Here is an 11,875-nt window from a genome sequence, read left to right on the forward strand (position 1 = left end):
CAGAAATGACAGCGTTGGCGCAGCTGAGGTGATGTCACACTCCTTCAGAAACAAGTCGAGTGGTTAAGGGTAATCCAGCAGTTTACCGCTCCTTGTCACTGCTGTCCTGACAGCTGATGTGCCCATTTCCTCAGGAGTTTTTTAAAACACTTTTTGACAGATTGTGTGCAGGAGACAAGTGCAGGAGGTTTCAGAAGCTGTTTTTACACTGTACCCACAGTCTGATTAGAGCTGGAGCACATTGTGCTGCCCGATAGTTTGTTTTGAAAACTGAGGCTGCAGACCCCACGGGCTTCCTAACGCTGGGCTTCTCGTGACGCTGCTTTGATGGTCTGAGCTGGAACTGAAGTTTCTGAAATAAATATGTACGTCAGGGACTTCATTAGTGACCTGTTGAGAAGCAGCATAGCTGTCTCGAGCGACAGTAAAGCACAGATATGTGGTGTCACGTGCTTACCCACACCCCCAGCCCTGGGTCTGCCCTGGGTACTGCGGACATTGTCATGTTTCCTTTTGCCTTGTAATTATGATGCACGGTGTCTGGTATGAGCATAATACCTGTCACCTGTTAGAATAGCTAATAATGGTAACTGGCCCAGAAAAGTACGCTTTTTTCTGATTTTGTGGGTAACCTTTTTGCCTGTACTGGGGTATAGTCCCTTCCTTCGCTTGAAGGGGAAATTATGGGGCTTGTAGCTCTGCGTACTACCCGGGCAAAGCCCTGAGGGTGCTCGGTGTGGACAGGTGAGGCTTCTAACCTTGACCCATGTGCTCTGCTTTGGTGGGTGGGATTTTGTTTAAAGTTTAATTTCTGTTCTTAGGCTGAGAGAATATTTTCAGAAGTAAGGAGGATCGAAAACTACAGAGTAGAAGGCATGGAGATCTATTCAACTACGCTGTGGCATCTGCAGAAAGATGTTGCTCTTTCAGTTCTCTCCAAGGATTTGACGGACATGGATAAAAACTCACCAGAGGTATAAAATGCTGCGGTCTTGAATGAGAAGAGGGTAACTGTATGTGGCAAAATCAATGATTCAGAACAAAGCTCTGAGCTATAGTCTAGTCGAAGTGTATTCTCCTGAGAGAACTGCATAGCAAAAAGGGAGAGGGAGGGGGCAGGATTGCCTGTTGAACTGCTGATGCCTGAAATGGCTTCTTAGAATTGGAATATCAGCTTACATGGAACAGGTTGAAACCTTTTATCTGGTTATTTCAATTTGCATTGGCACCATTCATCCAGGAAGATCAGGGGTTAGTCAGTCAGTCACTCCTACGGCTGCCAAGATAAGGAGTGTCTTTTTTCCTGTACCACCTTTTAATTACTGTAGTTAATTCACTGGCACTTAAAATATATTTGCTCTAGAAATTGTTTTCAGACATAATTTGCACACTTTTATGCCAAAGTCCATTAAACTGCGGAGTGTATGGTAGCTTAAAGTCGTGATAAGCAAAAAGCCAGGCATCTCTTGATGGATGCCACAGTGAAAGTAATAAATGTATGTCTTTCTAAATGTGTTCTTAATGGAGTTGAGAAAACTGTAGATTATATTGGGATTTTTTTGTTGTTGTTGTTGGAGAGAATCCTGTTTATGTTGTCTTGTTATCTTGCCTAATAGTGGAAAAATCAAAACCAATGAAGCAGTTGGTAGTTGTAGTAAGATAGTCTGGAGAGAAGAAAATGTAGATTCTAATAACAAGGAGCAGAGAACAGTTATGCAATTTGACAGTGGTGCTAACAGTTTGGGAGAGCAAGGGAGCCTGGGCTGTGATGCTTTACAGTCGTGATGCTGGTTGCTGAGCAGGAGGGAAAGAGGAAGGTTGCTGCTAAAATTGTTGCTCTGTAGATTTCCAGACTTGTCAGTTGGAGGGAGCTGAAGAGTGAAAGTGAATGTTCATTATTCTTAAGTATCTAAGATGTTTTATTTCTAGCCTTTTCAGCAGCCTCAAAAGCTTTAGTCATTAGTCATCGAAGTATCTAATTGGCACAAACTTGTTGGGTGTCCTTAGGCTCTCGATTTCTGTGCTTCAGCTTGTCTAGCTATAAGGTGTATTTAGGCCTATCTGCCTCTCAGGAATGAGACTTAACTAACTGTTGGTTTATTGTTGTTATTTTTTAATCTAGGAGGAAATTATATGTAATTATGTAAATCAGTATGGAAAAAATCTGTTCAGCTCAAACATAGTTACTGTGAGTTGCAAAAAAGCGTGCTAATCTTGCCCTGCTGTTTTTGCTAGGCGTGGTGTGCTGCAGGAAACTGTTTCAGCTTGCAACGAGAGCATGACATTGCCATCAAGTTCTTCCAGAGAGCCATTCAAGTTGATCCAAACTATGCTTATGCCTACACCCTGTTGGGGCACGAATTTGTGTTAACAGAAGAACTAGACAAAGCATTAGCTTGTTTTAGAAATGCAATCAGAGTCAACCCTAGACACTATAATGCATGGTAAGTTTTGCTTCATCCCCTCCTGTTGCACGTGATGCAGAACTCCTGTTGGAGAATATCTCCTGGATGCTGCCACTGCTGTCGTTTCCCTACCACTCTTCTCTCTCAGAAGAGAGCAAAGCTGTTTCTGCAGCAGATGTGGGCCTCATCTGTTTATTAAACAGTTACTTCCACAAGGAGAGCAAAAAATTGGCCCTTTTTTGGTTTCCATTGATCTTCCTGGCTGTATTACCCCAGCTGTTTTGTTCTGTCCAGCACTTGTCGTGCACCTAGTTCATTGTTCTTCAATTGCAGTTGGAGAGATGAGAGATCTGCCCCTTTATACCTTAGGATACAGTCAAGTTTCTTACAGCTTTTCCTGTGGGGAAAAGAAAATACCTATAAAGCAGTAAAAGTTAGATCTGCTAGTGTGACTCACCGAGTCTTGAGAAACTTCTGTGTGCTTTTAACTTTGTAGCTGTGTAGGCAGTCTTCCTGTGTATTGGATATTAATTCTTCAAACTAATTGAGAAAAAAAAAAAACCAAGATAATTCTAGACATAGCTTTTTCCCCACAAGAAATCATTTCCCACCCTGGATGGGGTTGGCAAGTCTATAGACCATTTCTGCCAGGTGATGCTCACTGACAAAGCCTAGTTTGGTTAGAATACAGGCTTACTTAACAGATTTGTTTTTCTGCTTGCAGGTATGGGTTGGGAATGATTTACTACAAACAGGAAAAATTCAGTCTAGCAGAAATGCATTTCCAAAAAGCACTTGATATCAATCCTCAGAGCTCAGTCTTACTGTGTCACATCGGAGTAGTAAGTAGATTGCACTTAACTCTGTCCTTGTGTTTTAATCTGCTGCTGTACTTTGTTTGCAGTAGAAAAGCCATTCTGAACGTGTTTAGCAAAAAAGCCCAACAAGTTCAGAGTGCCTGCTGGAGCATAAGTGTCATATGAATGAATAACCACGGGATTCATGTGTCAGAAAAGAAACCCTCTCTCTCCAAACTACTTGTGGCCTGTAGTGAAGTTACGCTGTTGGGTCATGTTTGAGTTGGCCAAAATAGGAGTGATACGAAGATCAAGACTGTGTGCAGATACTAATGTGGAAGGAGTATTTCTAGGGGATTTTTATACTTAATGCATAAGAAATCAACTGGGTTTTAGCTGCTGTGGCAGGCACTTGGACCAGCACTTCCAGTTCTGTAAAATGCCGAGGCACCAGTTTTGCTTACAAAGTCGGGACACAGTTCTCTGATATCTGTGGTGGTGACTGAAGGCTGTGGAAGTGTGATGGATGCTGGCGTTCGTTTGCCTTCTGTGTGGCAGCAAAAACCGTGTCAAATTCTACAGGGATAGTGGCTGCTTCTCACTTAGATACAGAGAAAGGCGTTGAGTTCACTCCTGGCCAAAGGTTAAATGATTTCTGTAAGCCGTTGGGTGGAGAGAATGTTTCGAGGTGGAGATGGGCCAAGGTGAAGTTAGGAAAGCTTGCTAAGACTTGGTCTAGAACTGGACAAATAACTTTTTTAAAGGAACTGATTGTGAGTAAATGTAGTCAAATGGATTTTGTCTGGCAGATGAGCTGTGATTTTTTGCTTTTCAAATTGTTCTCTTTCTACAATAGGTCCAGCATGCACTGAAAAAATCTGAAAAGGCGTTGGATACTTTAAACAAAGCTATTAACATTGACCCCAAGAACCCGCTATGCAAATTCCATAGAGCTTCTGTATTATTTGCGAATGAAAAGTACAAGGTAGGATTGGGTACATGCAGACGCCCTCAGTGATCTTTAAACTGCTGCAGCTGGGAACAGGGGTGCCCTGGAACCTCAGTGTTTACAGGCCAGCACTGGGTAGCATCAGGGCTTGCAGGAAGAGCCTGAGGCATCGGCCCATCTCGTAGAGGCTAACGTGAAACACTCGCTTCGACAGGGGCCACCCACCTTCGCGAAGGGAACGATGTTGAATTTTTTGTATTGTTATAAAATCTGGGGCCAACTGGCGATGCGTTTTTAATAATCAGTATTTTAGTCCGACCCTGGAAAAAGAAAGGAAAGAAGAGGAAATTATTGCAGCTGTCACTGACACGTGGCTGTATCGTCCTGAGTTTATGCTAAATTACTAAAAAAAGGCCCAGCAAACTGCTCCCTAACCGACTGCCGCCGTAAGAACCAGCTATTTCAAAGGCTGTGCTACAGAGTGAAAAATAAGCAGCTAAGCAGTTTTGGTCTGATCCCCTGCTGACCTGTACCCTGTTTCGAATGAGCAAAGACCTTCCCACAGTCTGGCTTTCCAGTGACTGTTGTCCTCTGGCCTGGTGTTTGTTTTGGGTTGTTTTTTTTTGGCCGCAGAAGACAAGCTGCAATCTGGCTTTTGAAACCTTGCTCCTTTACATGTGCACACACGTTTCTGGGAAAGCTTTACCTGGAACTTTTTTTTTTTGAAGATTCATAATGAACCAATTAAATATAAAATATATTAAGATTAAGGACTTAATGAAGTGCTGATTCGTAGATTGTTTTTTAAAATTTAAAAGCAGAGGATAAATACAAGAGGGGAAAAAAAATAAATCTAATAGTCCACTGTCCTATTGCCCCTGCGCTACTGAAGGAATTTGTTGATCACGGTGGAGTGATGTTTTATTAGGAAATAAAACATTCAGACTCTATTCTTTATCAAGCTGAGACTTGTGAGACTAAAGTTACGCTGTTCACATAAACTACATAAAACATAATGAAATGTTTTGGTTTTTAGCACCAAGAGAATTTTGGTAGTGTGATAAATTTGGCTAGTGTTAGGTAAATAAATGTAGATTTACACTCCCGTTTGTGTGGCAAGCCCCAACTTGAAATTGTCTTCGCATGAATAAGTTTTGGAGGGTTGAATGGAAATTTTTATAACTAAAACCAGTTTTGTTTCTAACTGCAGACTAAAATTTTTTTAGGTAGGATTTCTTAATAATGCCAGGTTACTGTCACAGCAGGATAAATTGTTCTAGTGTCAATAATTAGTTTAAAAGTAAAGCAGAAGTTTCGCTAAATACTTTGGACTTGAAATGTCATGTGTAAACACAGTCATTTGTAAAACGACGCAGTTACATATCTAAAACCAGAACCTTTCAAAAGCATAAGCTGGAGAGCAGTACCTCCAGCCCAAAATACATCGATATTCTCACTTTTTCAGAAGCTCAGAGTACTACAGGCAGTGCCCGCTGTCAGCGGCTTGTCTTCTGCGCCTGGCTGGCTGTGACGGGGGCATTTTATCGCGGAGTTGTTGGATGTTGTAGGAGACCAGAGCCCAATAAACTTGCTCTACTTCTGTGATGGTGGGGCTAGAATATGCTGCAGCCTTTAAATGAGAAGCTGCCGTGAAAGGAATTTTAGATGCTCCTCGGAGATTGTACTATTGTTCTTGATGGAATATACTGCATGTAAAAGCCAGGAGGTTGGTTTTTTTGTCCATGAGCGCTACATCACAGTTCAGTGATGTCAGAACTGTTGCTGGCTTGTACTCACTAAGCTCTTTTTTTTCTTTTTTCTTCCTTTGCAGTCTGCTTTACAAGAACTTGAAGAACTGAAACAGATTGTTCCCAAAGAGTCTCTTGTTTACTTTTTAATAGGAAAGGTAAGTAAAACTTAGCTGTGATCATAAGTTCTTTGGTTTCTGTTGTTCTCTACGCCTAATGAGAAAATGTGATGCCTGTCACTAAGCTGCTTCCATTTGGAGCAGTATTCTGAAAATTCCCAGAGCTTTAAATAAGGTTTACTGCTCCCGGGTTTATTATGTGTTGGCTTTTAAATGCAAAAGACAGTTATTACTGGAGCAGCCTTCAGCTGTCTTTGAAACAAACCAAGGAAAAAATAACCCAAGCCAGTGTTATTCTTTGCCTGCTTTGATTTCACCACTGTCAACTTGAAAGATAATTAATTTAAAAAACCCAAGAAATTGATCCTGATAAAGATACTTCACTGAAAAGAGATACAGCGGTTGTGCCTACAGGCATATATCTTTCCCTTGGAATGGAACTCTCTCAAGGCTTGATTCAATACGATGGCAATGATGTGATCAGTGGAAATCCTAAAAATTTGAGGGATAGACCAGATCATGTAGCTATTAAAATCTTGAATCCCATTCTAATGTATTGTATCAAAAATGCTGAACAGAGAGTAATTGTAGAATACTCTGAAGTCTCCATCAATAGCCTCAATGTCCTTTTCAGCTGACAACTTCCCCAAGAGACTTGTAGAAGGCTGTTGGTTTGAAATGAGGCTAGTAGAGTAGGACAGGAAAAGATATGACTAGTTTGTCAGCTGTGTTTGCATTCCAGCCTTCTTTGCGTTTAATGCCAGAGAAAAGTAATCTGGTAGAAATCCTCCTTCCTCACCATCCCTGCTAATGTGCTTTAAGGAAGTTCTGCAGCTTTCTTCTTCTGTGGGGTGTCTGCTCATGAGGAGGCAACAGAGCAGCTCACCTCTAGCACAGCACTGGATAACTCATCATCAGCCACGTTTCTTTATTTTTTTTTTTAAACTGGAGAGAGGTAAAAATATTTGTGCTGAAATTTCTTGACTGGTATTTGTCCAGGAGTAGCTGGGCCTCTAGATTGACTTTAGTTGCAATTTCTTGACAAACTTAAGTACCTTCACTGTTTAAATGCTTCACACAGATAAATTACTTGCTCCTCTGTCCTCAGCAGTAAGGAGAGCTTCAGTGGAAGCTGCGGTGACGAAGCAGGTACAATGTGGGCTGGATTCTGCAGCGCAGTGTTGTCGTGAAATCGTTGCCTGTCATTTCAGCAGGCCAAGCTGGGCGTCACTTCATGCCCTGTTAGTTTCTCCATCTGCCAATGACAGTTAAAATGTCACTTGAGGGTGTAAGAACGGCCGTGCTGAGGCAGATCCAAATTTGTCCAACAGTGTGTCCTGCCTTTGCTAGTCCTCAGTGAGAGCTGTAGGGAAGAGTATAAGATTAATGTGTGCACATGGAGATACTTCCCCAGACTATTCTCTGGGCCTCTGACATTAGAAATCTCAGACTTTGGACTTTTCCTGAGCACAAGTAAATTTGGGGTTACAGTGACTCAAGAAATTGAAAGAGTGGTGAGGGGTAAGACCCAACAAAACCTGGACACTGATAGCTTTTGCACCACCCTGCTGCAAAGTTCCAAAGCTTCCATTTGTATCTGAAGATCCACCTCCTTATGGTTTTGAATCTGTCAGCTGCTAGTTTAGTGTAATGGTTTTGAGCCTTAAATAGAAACATTGGCTCATTCTTTCTACACATATTTGCTGTTTCCCTTGAGACTCTTGTAATAAGGCTTTCACATCTACCCTCTGTTGCTTTTCACAGAGTCTGTCAGTTCACTGGCTCGGTATGTTTGTTGTCTGACCCTTCAAGTAGCCACTTCATGTAAATGTAGCCTTTTATGCTTTTATTTTAGGTTTATAAAAAACTGGGTCAGACGCATTTGGCCCTAATGAATTTCTCATGGGCGATGGACTTAGATCCCAAAGGAGCCAATAACCAGATTAAAGAGGCCATTGATAAACGTTACCTTCCAGATGATGAGGAGCCGATAACTCAAGAAGAGCAAATCAGTGAATGTTACCCCTATGAATCAGGTTTGTATTCCCAACCCTTTGTCGTTCAAGGAGGTATTTCCACTTAGGTGGTAGGAAGAATCCCAGTTTTAAGAAGTGGAACGTGCTGCTTGACCTCGCTGCTCGGCAAGTGAGACCTCCAGACGTTCTTAATTCAGAAGAATTCATTTATGTTTCCTACAGTAAGCATGAAGTAAAGGATTGTGACGTTTCTTTAGAATCTGTAGATGGGGTAGGACAGAGATAATGACTACTGTAAATTCATACAAATCGTGGCTGGCTGATAGTATCCTAGGAGAGCCAGATGTTCCCCGAGCCACAAATGTTCCCTCACAGAAGCATCAAATCATTTCAAGGTAACTGAATGGCAACTGAAATAGTCTGTAGAGGCTTTGTCAAAAGTTAAACTGGATGTTGGATCTGCAAAACACAAAAGGTAGATTTTGACAAAAGTCATGGAAGCAGGTTCATTTGAATCGAGAGAAAATAAACCACTCATACTCCTTGGGAATGATCCACAAAAAGGAAGGGCCTGGGTTTCTCTTCTTTTTATTATGAGCTTGAGTTCCATGAGGCATGGGCAGCTTTGTGAAGCATGGGTAGTCATGAGTATTGACCTCTGATGCAGACTGAAATAGTGATAGAAAATAAATACTAATAAGCAATTTAATTCTTTTGCTATAAAGAGGAAAATACAGCAGGTTTGGGTGTATGCTATGTTCTGCAATTCTACATCTTCAACTGAAAAAGCTGTCACCCTTTCCTCCTGTGTGTCACGTTGACTTCTATTGATCCTGTCTACAGTGTGTGCTTTTCAATCCTGGAAGCTTCCCCTGCACTGCCTGAAGTATCAAGAGTTTTTTTCTCTCCTGGCTGTTGTGGTTGGGCTGACTTAGAATGCTGCCTCGCTGGGGGCTGAGCGTGTGTCTGACCAGGAGATGGAGACAGAGTCCTTGTACTGCTGGGGTGTTGCTCAGCAGTTTAAAAAGAAAACAACAACAAAAAAAACCCAAAACACCAACAACAAAAAAGAAACACTCGACCAACAACACAAAACAGAGCCCCCACACACCAAAAAAAGCACCCCAAAACAAACAAAAGAAAATCCCCAGCAACTTAATCTGTCCAATAAACGTGCACAAAGCAAAGCAGAGTTGGGCTGTGTGTAAGCAGTTTGGCTTCCCTGGCTGTGCAGAAGAGTTTCAGTCTCAGCTGAATAACTTTAGTTTACTTGGCACATGTATCCTAAAAGTAGGACAGGGCGGAGGGGGGGAGTTGTGTTTAATCTGCTGGCTGGTGTAGGCCCTTTTGTGCATTCAATGGCTCAGCGTGGGCCTGGCTGAGTCCATCGTACAGGAACCTGCGATTACATTAAAGCCGTAAAAGGCGTCTCTGTTTCTCCCTGTGGAACCACCTGGGAATTTACAATTAACGTGCTAAATTGCGCTGCGGAAGGCAGACCCGGGTCGCGTTGCTGTGTGTGAAGAACAGCCATCCTTCGAGCTTCGCCTTCGTTTAACAAGCACAGAAGGTGACTGTTTAAGGGCAACCCCTGGGCTTCCCCTTTCCCTTTCAGGCTGTCTTTGTGCAAACAGCAGGAGGGCTCCAGCTCTCCTGGAAGCTCTAGGCTGGCCATCCTCTGCGCTGGGCGAGCAGAGTCCTCCTTCAGCATCAGAACCATCTGATGGGTTTACTCAAAGGGCATCTCTCTGCTCTTACCACACAGCTCACACGGTGTTCTTTGTCACGGGAGCGAGTAGAGGCTGCCTGACGCTACTGACTGAATATTGATTATAAGTTGAGTGGTCACGAGGCACTAACGCAGCGGGTAGCTAATGCGAGCCTGAGTGTTTCGGGGGAGTGGGAAGGTTAAATTGCTCCTCGGGCAGTTTGGGAACCCTCTGTACCAATCCCTCCCTAACTGGGTGTCAGCCCTTTCACAGAAGATGACCACGGCAGCGTGTGTTGCCAATAGGCACTTCGTGTTCGTTCCTTTCTAAATGATTGATTTAGACTTCATTGAGCTGGCAGGGAAAAGCCTTGCGGCTTTAAAGCATTTAGAGGGGAAGCCCAAGCCCATTGCCGCTGTGTTTCTGGAGCGGATTGTGGAGGAATCTTTGTAGCGAAGCAGCCCCGTAGCGTTTGACTACTTTGTGTTTCTTTTTCTTTCAAGTTGGCACGGACGAATCCCAAGAGAGCAGCATGACGGATGCAGATGACACACAGCTCCACGCAGTTGAGAGTGATGAATTTTAACCTCCCAAAGCCAGTATCTGAGCTTGAGTGTGTGACTGGTACTGTTGTGTTCTCCCCTTCCTTCGCATCCTGGGTCTTCATGTCACTGAGCCAGCATTGTCATTATTCTCCGCTGACACCACGCGTACACCACCCAGACGAAAACTGTACACCGAGTTAATGGCAGTGCAATATTCAGCTGCTACCGAGTCTGACTAAGTTGGCTCTTAGACATTTATGAAAGTGACTGAGGAGGAAATGCTATTTTTGGACTCCCCTTTGCTGGAAAAATATCATGGAAGAAAGACTTGTGGTTTGCTGTAACGAAGCCAGTAGCTGTGGGGATAGTACTAATGAAGCAGTGTCTTGTTCTTTTTCCAGAAATGTGTCTTAGTTTGGTTCTTTCTTGGTAAGCAGAGTGCTGAACCTCATTTCCAAGTTCTTCAAGGACAGTGTTGACAAATGCAGGCTGTTAAAAGACTTTTGCATATTGTAGTGTAACTTAAATGCCAGGGAATGTACATGACCTTAAAGCTGCAGCGTCTCCGGTGAACAAACAGGACGCACGTGCTCGGGCCTGGGAGCGTGTCAGACCACGGCGGATACCCCGTGTCCCTGCTTAGAGTGCAGACTTGCAGGAAATGTAGCAGGAGGATCACATTGCAGAATCGAAGCTTTCCTGGAATGCTTTCGTGTTCTACCCCAGAATTAATTTATTCACCTAGTTTCTGAAAGGTCAGTGTTTACTTTGTGCTTCAAAGAGACAAGTCGGCACCACCTTGCTTCATTTTTTCATATACCCCTTGACTTGTTCTTCCCCTTCTAAGAATAAAAATTAATAAAGGGCAAAATCAAGAGAGAAATGTAGATATAACTGTAACCTGGAAACATCAAACCCTTAATCCAGAGTGCGTGGTTCTGAGCAGATAGACTGGGAAGACCGTGGAAGCCTTAATACAATCACAACCTTAGTCAAACGCATCAAATAATTGTCTGAGATTGATTAGTATCATTTTTAAAACTGTTGTAACGTGTGGTCCAAGCAGGATGCAAAAATGTGCAATTATCTGTCTTTTTTTTTTTTTTTCCTTCTTTTTTAAACTGTTAAGATTCTCACTCTAGGAACACGTCTCTCATCTACAGCGGCTGCTTCTCTGAGGAGGAAGCTGGGGCACGTTAACGAGTCCAAATTCTCTTTCTCTGTAGCGTTCTGCAGCCAGAGCTGGTGCCCTTCATGCAGCGATGACAAAGTGTGTGATACGAGCAGTTTAAAGAGCAATTTATGCATAATAAATTGGGAAGGATATAAATTTCATAGCAATATTTGTTGTGATCAGTCTTGATAGTCTTTTTATTTCTTTAATGTACTGGTTTTTAGGGGTCTTTCAGTCACCTTTAGAACTTCGCTGTCTCGCCTTCTGCCCTTGTCTTACCCTGGGCCCATCTTTGTCACCTCTCCTCTGGGCAGAGCCACACGGACACCTTGATCCTTTCAAAATAATCCACAAGTGCTGAGCAGAAATAAAATTCTCTGATGTATTTTTTTTTTGGAAGTAGGAGGCTAACCAGTAAAAAATAGGCTTAAACACCCCCAGTAGCGTGAAAAG

The 11,875-nt window shown here is 42.8% G+C and overlaps 1 protein-coding gene across 9 annotated transcripts in view; it reads left to right on the forward strand.

Moving 5' to 3' along the window:
* CDC27 (cell division cycle 27) overlaps positions 1 to 11,583 on the forward strand; it is a 32,384-nt gene extending 20,801 nt beyond the window's left edge. For 4 of the 9 annotated variants that reach the window (XM_086477818.1, XM_086477820.1, XM_086477817.1 and 1 more), the window contains exons 13-19: positions 822 to 974; positions 2,236 to 2,444; positions 3,130 to 3,247; positions 4,059 to 4,187; positions 5,983 to 6,057; positions 7,874 to 8,030; positions 10,207 to 11,583. In XM_086477818.1, the coding sequence (XP_086333944.1) occupies positions 822 to 974; positions 2,236 to 2,444; positions 3,130 to 3,247; positions 4,059 to 4,187; positions 5,983 to 6,057; positions 7,874 to 8,030; positions 10,207 to 10,289 (924 nt within the window). In that variant the 3' untranslated portion in view covers positions 10,290 to 11,583. Of the gene's footprint in view, positions 1 to 821; positions 975 to 2,235; positions 2,445 to 3,129; positions 3,248 to 4,058; positions 4,188 to 5,982; positions 6,058 to 7,873; positions 8,055 to 10,206 lie in introns of those variants that run through there. The other 5 variants (XM_086477816.1, XM_086477814.1, XM_086477821.1 and 2 more) reach the window with 3 other exon arrangements.
* Positions 11,584 to 11,875: the final 292 nt, after the last annotated feature.

This window comes from Leptosomus discolor, chromosome 25 (genome assembly GCF_034619465.1).
Source record: "Leptosomus discolor isolate bLepDis1 chromosome 25, bLepDis1.hap2, whole genome shotgun sequence".
Lineage (NCBI taxonomy): Eukaryota > Metazoa > Chordata > Aves > Leptosomiformes > Leptosomidae > Leptosomus > Leptosomus discolor.